General features: G+C 35.0%; 1 protein-coding gene and 2 pseudogenes across 1 annotated transcript; 1 reads left to right on the top strand and 2 right to left on the bottom strand.

The window, feature by feature from the left end:
• Window positions 1–6: 6 nt before the first annotated feature.
• Window positions 7–3407, bottom strand: LOC125597210 (annotated as a pseudogene).
• A 1562-nt stretch (window positions 3408–4969) lies between these two features.
• LOC125597204 lies at window positions 4970–6554 on the top strand (annotated as a pseudogene).
• A 669-nt stretch (window positions 6555–7223) lies between these two features.
• On the bottom strand, window positions 7224–11992 carry LOC106379012 (putative uncharacterized protein DDB_G0286901). The gene is made up of 12 exons (XM_048771977.1): window positions 11814–11992; window positions 11350–11426; window positions 9695–11029; window positions 9405–9598; window positions 9283–9304; window positions 9072–9236; window positions 8659–8879; window positions 8405–8564; window positions 8058–8141; window positions 7807–7893; window positions 7618–7704; window positions 7224–7277 (listed from the first exon to the last, which is right to left on the bottom strand). The coding sequence occupies exons 1-12, from the start codon at window positions 11839–11841 to the stop codon at window positions 7224–7226; spliced, it is 2514 nt and encodes an 837-aa protein (XP_048627934.1). The 5' UTR covers window positions 11842–11992.
• Window positions 11993–15162: the final 3170 nt, after the last annotated feature.

Here is a 15162-nt window from a genome sequence, read left to right as displayed (position 1 = left end):
CTGTTGTTCAAGCGCTTGGTTACTGCCTACAACGAAGGTTGTTTGTTTTTTGGTATTGCTGATGAGGTGAGCTATTATAACTGTGAGCTTGGCATTTTGCTCTGAGGAGACATATGTGAAGAAACACCACCCAACAAAGAACCAGCCCCTTGGTAGCTAGGGATGGGCTCATTTTCTTGATGAATCTTGCTGGAGCGTGCCGTTGGGTTTGCTCCTGATTCTGTTCATTAGCATGGTCTGAGTTGGTAAGAGCAAAGGCGGCAGCTTGTGCAGATCCCTGACCGTTCATATTGTTGTTATTGCGCAAGGCCATTAGCTTGTTGAGACTGTTCCTATCAGGTGGAAGCCCTTGAGCAGCATTAGCTACTTGCTCCATCTCCTGCATCTGCATCTTCCCTGTCCTCATTCTATATGGATAGCTCTTCAACGCCTCTGCACATGTACACAAGCTTCACATAACCATAAAGAAAGAGAAACATAAATGCATATTGATGATAAAAAACCCTATTGGACCAACTTTTTGGTCACGGCAGAAGTCAATCATGTCTTTCATGCTGCTTACAACTCAGAGATCTGTTTAAAAGAAACCAGGAGGATGATGCATATAAATTAGGAAATTACTATAAATAGAAAGTAAACAGACAGATAGATACCTGTAACACCGAACATATCGTTTGAGAAGCCTAAGTCATTGAGTGAATGTGACTCCAGCTTTTAGCTAGCTGACGTCCAGCAGCCATGACCCTAGAGAGCAACAAACATTTTAATTATCTTGTAGAATTGGATTTGATTATTAAACTGACTCACATGTTGCTATTTGCTTGCAAGTCCTGCTGATGGATCCCATCTGGTCCACTCTGATCAATTGTGCTCTGACACTTCTCTGCAACCTGAAGCAACTGGTTCACCTGAAAAGAAGACAACACACATCTCAGGACGAGCCTTGTTAAGATAAAAGAGTTCCAATGTTTACCTGTGGGGCTACAAGGCGACGAGGAAGCAGCTCTTCATGTCGACGAGTACAAAACTCCACAGAGAAATCTTAAGCTCTTGGGAGAATATGATTCTAAGATGGCCTTCACGGACCACACGGATGTGTTCATACACACTCTCCTGAACCGCCTTTGCGTATTCCAACACCATGATTCCAGAAGGGAACCTTCGTTCAGACGGGACGCTTAGGTAGAGAAGCTCGTCAATGACACCGCTTGCGAACTTGATCTCGTTAAGCCTTGGCAACACATCAAAAGTTGCTTCTGCAAGAATCCATAAGAGAAATAAAAAACTTATTAAGAGAAGAAGATGTTTTATAATACAATGTTGGTTGCTAACTCTGGAAACTTACCAAATCCTCTTCCTGATTTAGAACCACAAGATCACACTGCCACTCATCCTGCAAAATAGCGAAAAAATACTATTATCAGGTACAATGTTCAAGAATTATTTATTTATTTTTATGTATATATTATTCTGATGAATTATCAGAATTAGATATACAAAACAAGACAAAAATAGACATATTTGAGGATTTACTGACATTTTAACTTAGTTTAACAGATATATACTAATTTAGATCCATTTAAACTGCTTTAGAACGGTTTAAAAAAAACCGATTTATAATGATTTAAACTGATATGAGTCATATAAATCATATGTACATATACAAAACAAAATAGACAAAATGTGAATTTATACCAACATTATTACTTAATTTAACGGATTTATACTAATTTAGATCGATTTAAACTCCTTTAGAATGATTTAGAACCATGATCATGTACAAGTGGTATAAACAAGCACAAATCAAAAAAAGAAGAGAGAGGTGGGAAGAAGACAAACCGTTGCAGCCTGAGGAGAAACACCAAGTGTGTTATGTCCCACGTTGTCATAATGAGAGAGACACCATCTCTTCTTAGCACGAGGTGAGAAGTACTCGTTCACAAACTTCCTCCAATAACCAATACTCCCCTCCTACAAAAAAACCCACCAAGTGGTATCAGTCAAAAGAGCTTATTCACAAGTATACACATAGACAAGCATACTTACAGAAGGCCTTTGCCGCTGATGATACAGGTACTGCATCAATCTCCGAGCGCAGACGCTGTTCTCATAACCCCGTGGCGCACCTTGTTGTTGCTGCATCTGCTGCTGTTGTAACTGTTGCTGTTGCTGCTGAACCTGTTGCTGCTGCTGGAGTTGAATCCGCTGCAGCGGCGGCAAGGACTGGAGATACTGCTGCTGCTGCCCTCATCTTCTGCTGCTGAAGCAAAAGCTGCAGCTGCGGGTTCTGCCCTTGCTGCTGCTGATGCAGCAGCTCCTGCCTCTGAAGCCACTGGCGCAGAATCTGCTGCTGGAGAGCGTCGTCCTGCTTCGAATCCACCCGAGGCTTCTTCCTCGCTTGCCCCGGGTCCTGAAAGAACGTCTCGGACGCGCGGCGGGACGTGGGGATCGACGTGGCGCTGGAGCCACCTCTGGGATCGTGGTGAGGAGGGGGCGGCCGCTGCACGACGGTGGACCCGTCGGCGACCGAGGAAGAGGAGAATGACAACGGCGACGCGGGTAAACGCATGTAAGACTCGTTATTGATGCTGGCGCTGCGCTGCAGATGCGGACCGCCACCAGAGATCCCTCCTCTCCTCCTGAGTTGGCGTCTGTCAACATGGAGCTAGCTCCAGGGGTGAGACGCTCATCATAGCGGGATTGTGGTAGCCGGGTCCACCACCACATCCAGGGTTAGATGAGTTGCCGTAAGAGGAAGTGAAGTGAGAGTTCATGAAGCCTCCTCCGCCTCCGCCTTGTGATTCGTCGTCTCCTCCTCCTTGAAAGAAGATCCCTGAGGCTGAAGACGATGGAGTCAATCCACCACCAGCCATCACAAAGGTCCCACCTTTAATGTATATATCTACAAAAGATCGCATTTTTAATCAAGAACATTAACAAAAAAAAAATCGAATCTTGTGTTCCGACAAGAGAAAGAACCAGACATTAAACTCAAACTCTGTAATAAAAACCCTTAAAATCCAAATCCAAACACAGAAACTAAAATCAAAACCCTAATTTTAAGGCACACATAGAGAAACATAATCTAACAATAACTTGTCGCAATAACCTCAAACTGAAATTAAAAACCCCTAATTTTTAAAAAAAACTTCATTACAGAACACAAAAACCAACCTTAGAGGAAGCAGAGAAGAAACGAAACATACCAAGACGAGGACTGTGAAGTTGGAAGCCTTTCGATTCAGAGCATAAGACCAAAGTCAAATCACTACACAGACTAGAGAGAAGAAGATTCAAAAACCTTAAAACCGAAACCGAATCGAGAAACAGATATTTTCAAGCTGGAGATTTTGTAAGAGGGAGGAGAGGAAAAGAAAAGCTGGAGACAGGCTCTTCAGGTTATATACAGAATCGCAGAGAGTCCAAACTTGACCGGACGAGCCGGTGACCGTCACATGTACTTTTTTATTACCTGTTGGATGATACTGACACGTGTAGAGTGTGTGGTAACAAGTATCGCTTGATGGATTGGTAGCCTTTGGATCTTATGATCGCGTGGTGGATTATGACCGCGTGATCTATAAAGGTAGTTTTGTTCTGGACCGTTGGATTAAGGGTGTTATCTTCTACGATGCATGTATGGTAGGTTACTATGCCGAATGCCAATGATTGCAGCTGTAAATGAGTGGGCTACGACAAATATCCACTTTTTTTTTTGCTTTCAAATTTTTATAGACGCAACGATTTAAAAATATTATATTAAATGAAGCCCTGGCCTTTTACAGTTTCCTTAATGAGCGAAGCCCATGAAACCCATTTCTCAATAACCCAATCTTCACTTTAGGCCCATCATTAGCCACGGGGAACTGGTAACAACTCCAACAGTTAAAGACTCATGTTCTTGAACAAGGTCAGGGCATGAGCACTAGGAGTATCAATTTGGTTAAATTTTGGGAGTATTTAATCATATATAATATTAATATTTTTAACAAGTTAATATTATAGTTAATTTCTAAACAAAAAAGATGCTAACTCAATTATAAATTGATATCTGTGATAAGTTTTTCAATTGTTTTTTGAATATCTAAAATGAGATATCAATCCCACTTTTCTACTTTCTATTTCTTTTTTTTTTGTTGTAATTTTTTTAATTTGTTTATTGTCTAGAAACATATTGAGGTAACTCTCAATGAGGGTGTCCTCAAACTCTTAACCCAAGTATCTATTCTACAACAGTGTCTTGTCTAGGAGAGATCAAAGAAAAGCTCGCGTGTGTGTTTGTTCTGCCATGGACCTTGGCGAGAGGACACAACGCACCGTCACCGACGAAAGTTTGAGACAATGTGGATCTGCAAGATAGACGTTAAAGGTTACAGAGTTTGTCGGAGCTGAGCGATGACGTGTAATAGAAGTTACTGTTTCAGTTGCTTCAATAGATTACCTGTACTTACTTCAGAATGTTGAACACGACTTATCAGAGATGAAAATAAATATACGTGTTGGGGACATTAGTTTCGTTATACTTGTTATTCAGTAAATAAATATGTGGGGTTGCAACATATATTGTATGTGTCATCAATATATTCATTTATGTATGTTTCTGTGATGACTGATAATGAGACATAACCACCAACAATCACATTATTCACTTTTTGTTTTTGTACAAGTTTTAATGCTTTTGTGATTTTTACATCTTTTCCTCCATTAGTTCCTGTCCAGAAGCATATAAAAATAAATTATTAAAACATAAAGTATATTTGCTTCCGTTTTGTTCAGATAGTTCCTTACTTATTTGACCAAAACAAATATTTATTCTTTTTTTACATTTTTTTTTACTTCTTTAATACTCTTCTTTCTTCTTCTTGATCGTGTTCACAATCAAGTTCATCTCATCATTTCACTCTTCTCTTTCTTCCCTCTCTCTCCCTCTTTTAGTACTTTTTTTGTTTATGAAAAAGTCTTTAGACTTTGGAATTTCCGATCAGAAACACAAAAATGATGAAAATGACAATTGGAACAACCGCCGCCGGCGACGGTGAATGGGAGCTCCGACCTGGTGGAATGGTTGTACAGAGACGAACAGATGATAGCTCCAACGTACCACATGTCATCCGTGTTCGGGTCAAATACGGGTCGGTCCATCACGAGATCAGTATCAACTCTCAATCTACTTTCGGTAACAAAACAAAAACTTTTTTCCAAATTATCATTATTATTAGGGGCCCTTATTATTATCATTAATATTCTTGTTTTTTTTTTTTGATTTGTTGTTGAATTTTTAACAGGGGAATTAAAGAAGAGATTGTCTTTTAAGACAGGAGTTCATCATGAAGACATGAAGATTCTATACAAAGACAAAGAAAGAGATTCAAAAATCTTTCTTGATCTTTGTGGTGTCAAAGATGGTTCGAGACTGGTTCTCAAAGAAGATCCAATTTCTCAGGAGAAACGTTTCCTTGAGATGAGTAAACTTGTCGCTAAAGAGAAGCCAATAAATCAATATCCGACATTAGCTTCCAAGCCGATAGACTCGCCGGGAAAGTATAACTGAATTTCAAATTTCCCGCAATACTAATTAATTAATATCTCGTAAATTGAAATTGAATTTTATTTTTTGGATTTTAGCTGTCGGCGTTTGATGCAGTGATTGGTAAAGGAGTGAAAGTTGAAGAGAAGAATCTGGAGAATCTGCTAGAGATGTTGATGAATCAGTTGGTGAAGCTCGATGCGATTCTAGTCGATGGAGATATTAAACTGAAGAAGAAGATGCAGGTACTTGTTAATTACTATGGATCTAAGCATAGAGCTTCTTGGTTTAAAGAAAATTGGTATTTATAACAAGATATTATTATATGATTTATATAGTTTTATATTTTTAATATATTACGTTTGTCTAAAATGTGTGACTATGTGGTGAAGTATTATTTGTGCAGCTGATAATCAATTTTCCTTTTCTTGATTCGAATAAATGTTATGTAAGGAGGAAAGATTACAGAAGTACGTTAAGGCACTGGACGCATTGAAGATCAAGAACTCAATGCAACCACAAACACAACTGAAACCTCAAACAAACCGCAGCTAAAACCGCAAATACAACCACAACACAAGGAACGAGATGTGGTGACAGTTGAGGAGGAAACGTCGAGAAAATGCACGGCCTTATCGCCAGGTCCTCCGGTTATCATAACGACGAGATGGGAAACGTTTGATTCCAATGCCACCTATGCGGCCGAGGCTAAAACGGTTAAAACCGCTTCATCCAAATTCAAATGGGTATTATTTGATTAGTATATGTATGTATACATATACTGTGCCTTACACGATAATATTAGATATTATATATTTTCAGATTTTGTAATATATGTGGGTTTTTGTTCTTTCTAATTGTGCATGTTTTTGTGGTTGAACATTTAGGTTTAATTGTGTCGTGTGTCGTAGGCTTATAGCCTTAAGGATAGCTTCAACCAATAATGAGACCTAAGTTAATCGCGTCGCGTGAGAATGTTCTAATTTTCTTCTTTAAATAACAAATCTACAATAGATATATTCATGTAGTTCCTCAACTCATAACTTTTTTTGAGAATCTCAAAACAATTCAAGCAAGTGTTGAACTATATGTTTATGAGTTGCCACACTAAGTAGTAAATGTGGTGGTGTTGTAACTTGTAACAGCGACAGTTCAAATGCGAAACGGTCCATGACAAGACAATCTATGTTAAATAGATAGGGACAAACCGTTGAAACAAACCATAAACTTCCAAACAGTCGTTATAATAAACTATAATACATTGCAATATAACAGAAATTTTATAGTAATCAATCATATTTCAGTTAATATATAACCCAAGTCTATCTCTAAATAACTCTAAGACTTGGTCATGATATGTAGTCTAGCTTTTAGCTGGTAGCATCGTTGATGTAATTAAAGATGTTTCATTACCCGGCCCGAGTTCAAACGCATAATGTATATTGTTGAGAAAAAAATATGGAAGACTTGTTTAGCACTAAGCTTCATAAAAACAAATATTTTTATAGGAAAGTTATATATGAAATATTCATAGTTCTTCAATACAACCAATTAAACATATAAAATAAATAACCAAATAGTCCCAGTTTTGAATAAAATAAATAACCAAATAGTCCCAGCATTGAAAGCACCAGGCCGAACTTGTTTATAAATGCTTAATGTAAATTTTCAAGTCAGCGAAACTGAAAGAGCTTTTTCAATTCATGTCAGGATCGATCAAATAGTCCATGAAGTCTTCATCGTCACAATCCTATAAAATATACAAACACACAACAGTAAATAATTTGATATAAGAAGTTGGGTGTACTGTAATTCAAATATAACATTTCGTAAATTTAATATAATATAATAGATAAAGACGTGTATAAATGGAAAACTGGAAAAATACATTTCGTCACAATATTTTCACAAATATAACGTGTTTTTCTTGCAGAGTGTAAAGTTCGAGTAAGACTATCAAAATAATTAGGTCAAATTAAACTACCATGTTCCTATGCAATCAGTTTTCAAATATCAATGATTTGTCACGTCTTTTACATGAAAGCAATCTAAGGTCAAAAGAATCTTTCAGCAATAGAAACAAGACTTGCCTGATTTGTAATGTTCATGTCCTGAGTAGGAAAGTGCATCTCCGGATTAGCAGCAAGAGAGTTAAACATTTCTTCATGATTATTACCCTTCAATCAAATCATTCATTGTGTGTATATTGTTAAGAAACGTTCAATCCATAATAGACACACATACACAAAAGGATCTCGTAGTGATATAAAGCAGGTTACTTGATTTGTAATGTTCATGTCCTGAGTAGGCAAATACATCTCCAGATTAGCAACGAGAGTGTCCAACATCTCTTCATTATTGGTACCCTTAAAACAAATAATTCATTGTTCTATATGGTTAGTAATGTTCAATCATATAGATGCACATACACACAACCGAAAGGTAAATAAAGTTAAGGTAAAAAATAAGAAAAAGATAAAAAGTAAATAAAATATAAACAAAAAAAGAGAGTAACATAAATATGACTTACGTCATTGAAACTCCAACTGCTAATGTCTTCAAGAGGATAAGCAGTAGGCGCCTCAACATTTACACCAGTCAGGTTACCTTGATGCTGCTCAAAATCATGCATATATATATTATATATATATATATATATATGAATCAAAACATTGCCTTAAGATAAGTAAAAGGAAAGCTAAAATCATATGATCAGTTATTAATCATTCTACCTGATTCTGATGAAACTGAGAGTTATTTGTATCAGAAAAAACCTCGTTGATGTCATGGTGATCACTAAATATTTTGGTTTCTCTAGTGCAGGGATCACACCACCAGTTTGAGAAACCAAGTTGTTTTGTGACTGATCCTTATTACCAAAAACGATGACAATGCAGAAGAAAACATTGGAGTTGAACTTCCATGGTTACTCATGTTGTTGTTATTGGAGTTCCAGTTCATGCCAACATTTACAGCAGCCAGGTTACCTTGATGCTGCTCAAAATCATGAACATATATATATGAATCAAAACATTGCCTTCAAATAAGTAAAAGGAAAGCTAAAATGACATCAGTTATTAATCATTCTACCTGATTCTGATGAAACTGAGAGTTATTTGTATCAGAAAAACCTCGTTGATGTCATGGTGATCACTAAACATTTGGGTTTCTCTAGTGCAGGGATCACACCACCAGTTTGAGAAATCAAGTTGTTTTGTGACTGATCCTTATTACCAAAGAACGATGACAATGCAGAAGGAACCGTTGGAGTTGAACTTCCATGGTTACTCATGTCGTTGTTATTGAAGTTCCAGTTCATGCCAACATTTACACCAGCCAGGTTACCTTGATGCTGCTCAAAATCATGAACAATATATATGAATCAAAACATTGCCTTCAGATAAGTAAAAGGAAAGCTAAAATGACATCTGTTATTAATCATTCTACCTGATTCTGATGAAACTGAGAGTTATTTGTATCAGAAAAAACCTCGTTGATGTCATGGTGATCACTAAATTTTGGGTTTCTCTAGTGCAGGGATCACACCACCAGTTTGAGCAATCAAGTTGTTTTGTGACTGATCCTTATTACCCAAGGACGATGACAATGCAGAAGGAAACGTTGGAGTTGAACTTCCATAGTTACTCATGTTGTTGTTATTGAAGTTCCAGTTCATGCCAACATTTACACCAGCCAGGTTACCTTGATGCTGCTCAAAATCATGAACAGATATATATGAATCAAAATTACCTTACCTTCAGATAAGTAAAAGGAAAGCTAAAATGACATCAGTTATTAATCATTCTACCTGATTCTGATGAAACTGAGAGTTATTTGTATCAGAAAAAACCTCGTTGATGTCATGGTGATCACTAACATTTTGGGTTTCTCTAGTGCAGGGACCACACCACCAGTTTGAGCAATCAAGTTGTTTTGTGACTGATCCTTATTACCCAAGGACGATGACAATGCAGAAGGAAACGTTGGAGTTGAACTTCCATAGTTACTCATGTTGTTGTTATTGAAGTTCCAGTTCATGCCAACATTTACACCAGCCAGGTTACCTTGATGCTGCTCAAAATCATGAACAGATATATATGAATCAAAACATTACCTTCAGATAAGTAAAAGGAAAGCTAAAATGACATCAGTTATTAATCATTCTACCTGATTCTGATGAAACTGAGAGTTATTTGTATCAGAAAAAACCTCGTTGATGTCATGGTGATCACTAAACATTTTGGGTTTCTCTAGTGCAGGGATCACACCACCAGTTTGAGCAATCAAGTTGTTTTGTGACTGATCCTTATTACCAAAGAACGATGACAATTCAGAAGGAAACATTGGAGTTGAACTTCCATGGTTACTCATGTTGTTGTTATTGAAGTTACAGTTCATGCCAAAATTTACACCAAGAAAACCATTACCATTACTAGTACCATGAACATTTCCTCCAACTACAGAGCCAGCATCAGTACCATGAACTCTTATCCCACCAACAGAGTCAGTACCATGAACTCTTATTCCACCAAGAGAGTCATTACTGTTACTATTACCATGAACTATGATTCCATCAGGAGAGAAATTACTATTACCAGTACCATGAACTTTTACTCCACCAAAAGAGCCATAGCCATTACTAGTATCATGAATTCTTATTCCATTATTATTACCATGAATTCTTATTCCACCAAGAGAGCCATTACCAGTACCATGACCATTACCAGTAACATGACCATTACCAGGAACTCTTATTCTTTCAAGAGAGCCATTACCAGTACCATGAACTCTTATTCCACCTAGAGAGCCATTACCAGTACCATGACCATTACCAGGAACTCTCATTCGTTCAAGAGAGCCATTACCAGTACCATGAACTCCTCTTCCACCAAGAGACGACCCATGACCATTACCATAAACGCTCATTCCTTGAAGAGAGCCACTACCAGTACCATGAACCCTTGCTCCACTGAAAGAGCCATTACCATTACCATTAACTCTTAATCCACCAAGTCCAACCAAATCTCCATTTTCATCTCCTCTGATCCCAACGTAATTATTACTGCCCATAGTACCAGTAGTAGGATTATAGTTCATACCCAAAGCATTGCTTGTTGTAGCATATTGTCCAAACCTAGGAGCTTGAGATGTTCCGGGAATGCTTCTCCATTCCTCTTTTACAGGCAGCATACCGTTTTGAAACCCAAGATTGCCTCTCATGGGAAGCAACTTGGATCCGGTTTGGCTCAAATCATAGGTGGGTCTACGGTTCATACAGTTGAGAGAGTCATGTAAACCAGCATTGTTGTTCCCCATGAAGCTAGTTTGACCGAGACCATAGCCAGGTTGGACATTGAAAAGATTGTTGTTGCCTAGCCTTGTGTTGTAGTTGTAAGAGTGTTGTGGGTTGATGTAGCCATCTGCTGATGAAAATGTTGAGTGCATAGCTATTCTGTCCTTCATTCTTTGATCTTCATCTCTTTTCAAGTTTCGTCGGTACTTCTGTGTAGTGTCAACAGTTGCAGTATTATAAAATTAAGATTTGATTACAAAAATCTAGTTATATCATCAGACAGCGTCCATTGAATCTACTATTGATGTATTGTGATGGTGTATACTATTCAGAGTCGGGGACAGTAGTAAAAATGAAGCATATTAGGGTTTGTTATACCTTGAATATACGTTAAACAAAGTTAACCCCGCTATATCTACTTCTTTATGTATGATATTTGATTCAGCAATATTAGCATTTTGATTTGTTGTGCTGTGAACTACGATTAAATGGCATATGGTTCTAAAAGCAGTTTGATAGATGATCGAACCTGTAGTTTGCTGGCTATGTGTGCTCTCGTCAGGGATTTCTGGTCCATGAATTTTAAAATCCTCTTAGGCGTGGCCTCTTCAAAATATATCAAACACGAAGCAAAAGACAGAACATTAGTACATAAACCTCCAGATACTTTGAAATGCAATTAGAAAACGAGAGTTTTGTTTACAGTTGAGTATAACGATATAAATTTCATTTTAACTTTACGGGCAACAATCTTATTATTATTATCTTTATAAACTAATAAAATAAATTAAAAATATAACTGTGTAAGTGAAAATTTGTGGTCATTTTCATTCAAAAAAAGAAGAAAATTTGTGGTCATTATTCACTATCTGAAATGTAGTTATCAATACATAAACTATTATTATTTCCATACGATAGTAGATTCAGTGAACACAACTAATAATGAAAACAAATCTAACGTGTAAATATAAGCTTAAAACTTTAAGTACTTACTATGAAGGCCAATGTGTTCAATGGCCATGAAAAATTCATTTTCAAGGGCTGACGTCCATTTGATCGTAACCCTTTTAGTCTTCTTTAATGAAGAATCTCCATCACATGGATCGCTACTTGAAGTTTTCTCCTGGATTTTCTCTGAACCATCTGTATCGTCCTGGATTGAACCATCTGTATCGTCCTGGATTGAACCATCTGTATAGTTTTCACATGTAAGTTACATCACATGTAATATATAGATAGATAACAAAACATATCTTGAATCATATAGTAAGAAGACTACAGGAAGGAGTAACAATGAGATTGTTATTATTGTTCCTATCATATGCGTCAGTGATTGATATGAATTTACCGTTAATTCTGCGGTCTAGAGCATGCTTCCACATGTTGTTGGGATCGTTTGGTTTGATCGGTTTTCTTACGAAGCACGGTGCTCCACAGGATAACCTTTCTTGCTCAATTTCATTTTCCATGTTTGCTGAAATCACTGTAGAAATCAATCAAACACAGACAAAAGTCGGAAAGGAGCTTGTTAGCATCATCAACTGAGACTATAAGAAAAACAATTTAAGAACAAATTAACCAACGACGATGTTTAAGATATTGCATATCAATTAGTGGCTTATAGTGTTGTTTTCTTCTTCTTATCAACACTGACCTGTGATCTTTGATAATTAGTTTTTCTTTGCAAGATTTTCTTATTGCATTGTTATGTTTATATATATTATATATATGTCATATTTAAAAGGATAGTATTGGTTTACCTTAGCTGTCATTAAGTGTTACATATATACATATAAAGAAGATTTTGATTTATTTTCTCATTTATAGTAGTCCCTATATATTTTCTAAAACAGGTCCCTTTTAAATAGGAAATGAATACTTCTCATTTTAGATTTTTAATATATATATATATATATATATATATCTTTATATTTATATTATTTTTTATTGAGCAAAGATTTGGAAAATATTTATCAAAAAAAATACAGGTAATTTTGAGCAATGAAATTTATAATAATATCTCAAAAATAGTCACAAGTAAAATTTCTTTTGTTTCTTTGTCAACATCATATCATCTCTTTCTATTGAGGGACATACAATTATATTAATCACCTAAAATAATTACAAGCAATGGTTATCTTGTTGCCTTGTCATTAGGCCTGGATAAGGGGTGGATATCCGAAAAATTTGCATTATTCATGATTCGATCCGTCCCAAATGAATATTTACATTTGTGATTCGTTTCGATCCAAAACTTCTTGATATCCGGAGTTTTTTTTTAAATAGTTGCGGATTATACGATTCAATCCGTTAATTATATATATTTTAAATAAAAAAATAAAATATAACATTAAAATTATAAAATTTTTTAAATATCAATTAAATAAAATAATAATATCATATTAACATTTTTAACATAAATTGTGAGCAAAATTCAATATTAACAAGCCTAATAAGAAAACTCATATGTTAACATTTGACTCAATATAAAATTAAATTAGATATGCAATAAACAAAAGAAATTTGAAAAAACAATTTAAAATAAAAATTAATCAAATTATATCATAAAATATGTATAGATATAATAGTAGTTTGTATATACAATACATTATATATCTATAAATATACAAATCGGATCGGATATCCACTTTTTTAGAAAATAATATTTGTGATTTGTTTCATTTTTTACGAATATCACATTTTGATTTTTGCTTCAAATTTTACTGATAATTTGTCAAGCTCTGGTTGTCATCGCGCAATGCTTCTTTTATTATTATTATAGGGATGTCTATATGACTAATTTTAAATAGACGTTATTTTTGTGTGTGTTCCGTAAATTGATTAAAAATGGGGTGAAAAGAACAGAGTCTATAACCAACATGTTAGACCATCTCCAATCACATTCTATAATTTCCTCTATATTTCACTCTAAAATAGAGTAACTCTATTATAGAGTTGAATTTGCTCCAATGGTTCACTCTATAATAGAGTTACTCTATAATAGAGTGAAATATAGAGTATTCTTGTTTTTTCACTCTATATTTGGAGTAAAAAAATAGTATTACTCTATATTTCACTCTATTATAGAGTAACTCTATTATAGAGTGAACCATTGGAGCAAATTTAACTCTATAATAGAGTTACTCTATTTTAGTGTAAATTATAGAGGAAAAAATAGAGTGCCTTTGGAGATGCTCTTAGCCCGTGCAAAGCAAATCAGTAAAAGGTTAAAAACTAAGCAATGAGGACAGTAAAAAGTTATATTTCTAATTATCAGCTATTTTCTTAAAAAATATCATTATATATATAATAACTTGTTGATATGAAAAAATAATAATTAACGTTCGATAAGTGGGATGGAAAACCCTTACCAATAACAGGTAGATTTCCAAATTCTTCTTTAATCTTCTTTTTAAGTTGCAAACCATTCAAACCAGGGATATCATAATCGTTGATTACAATATCAATGTTGTTGCATTGACCTCTAAGCCTGGATATACTGCTTCAGAGGAATCATTTGCTGTCATTACTGTAATCTCCCCAAATGATGTATCTACAAATTAAACAATTAAAATATGAGAAATACATGCATGGGTGAATATATTATATGTACATACCTGTATGCGTATTTGAGTTGGACGAGTTTTTGTAAGAATTTTTATTCTTTGCTGAACAAAGGTATTTATCAAAATTGTTACATAATAAAAATAAATAATATTTTTGTTTCAAACCAGTCGATAGATTCGAATAAACTACATTTTGAGAAGAAAATTATTTAGATTATAACTTATGTTGGGTAATTGTATATATAGGTAACTATATTATATATCTGCTTGATATGCCTGGTTACTGAGTTATATATTATTCAAAGTGTACATAATGAAATATTTGAAGTCCTGCAATCCCCCAAACAAGAATGAAAAAGTAATATGAGGAAGAAAGAACACATACTTTCCCTGCAAACATGTAAGACCTTGTTTTCATATCATGTGAGATTCTTTTTTTTTTTGAAACTGATATCATGTGAGATTCTTACAGAAGTGTTGAAGGTTATATGAAAATTTATACATGCGCATGCCATTTAAATTATGTTTTTTTTTTTCATATGAACATTAGGACAGTAACCCAATCTAGCTAAGGTTCCCAATATATATCTTATTATATAAATTTCATTCTTCAAAATTACTAATTAATATGATCTCGACACAAAATAATTATATATTTTAAGATTGTGACATGTGTTACTCTATCTCATAATTAAAAATATATCTACTAAGATATTAACAAAAACAAATTTTACTAAAAAGTAATTATAAATATTATTTAATAGTAATTTCGTTTT

The sequence above is a fragment of the Brassica napus genome, unplaced genomic scaffold (assembly GCF_020379485.1).
Source record: "Brassica napus cultivar Da-Ae unplaced genomic scaffold, Da-Ae ScsIHWf_1387;HRSCAF=1967, whole genome shotgun sequence".
NCBI classification, from domain to species: domain Eukaryota; kingdom Viridiplantae; phylum Streptophyta; class Magnoliopsida; order Brassicales; family Brassicaceae; genus Brassica; species Brassica napus.
This window is presented reverse-complemented; position numbering and strand designations above follow the sequence as displayed.

Excerpts from the sequence above, each read along its gene's own strand:
- LOC106379012 (XM_048771977.1), bottom strand. The coding sequence starts at position 11,841 with ATGGCCATTGAACACATTGGCCTTCATA. Across the intron at positions 11,030-11,349 it reads ACATAGCCAGCAAACTACAG|AAGTACCGACGAAACTTGAA; the intron begins GTTCGATCATCT and ends GACACTACACAG. Across the intron at positions 7,894-8,057 it reads GCAGTTGGAGTTTCAATGAC|GGTACCAATAATGAAGAGAT; the intron begins GTAAGTCATATT and ends ATTTGTTTTAAG.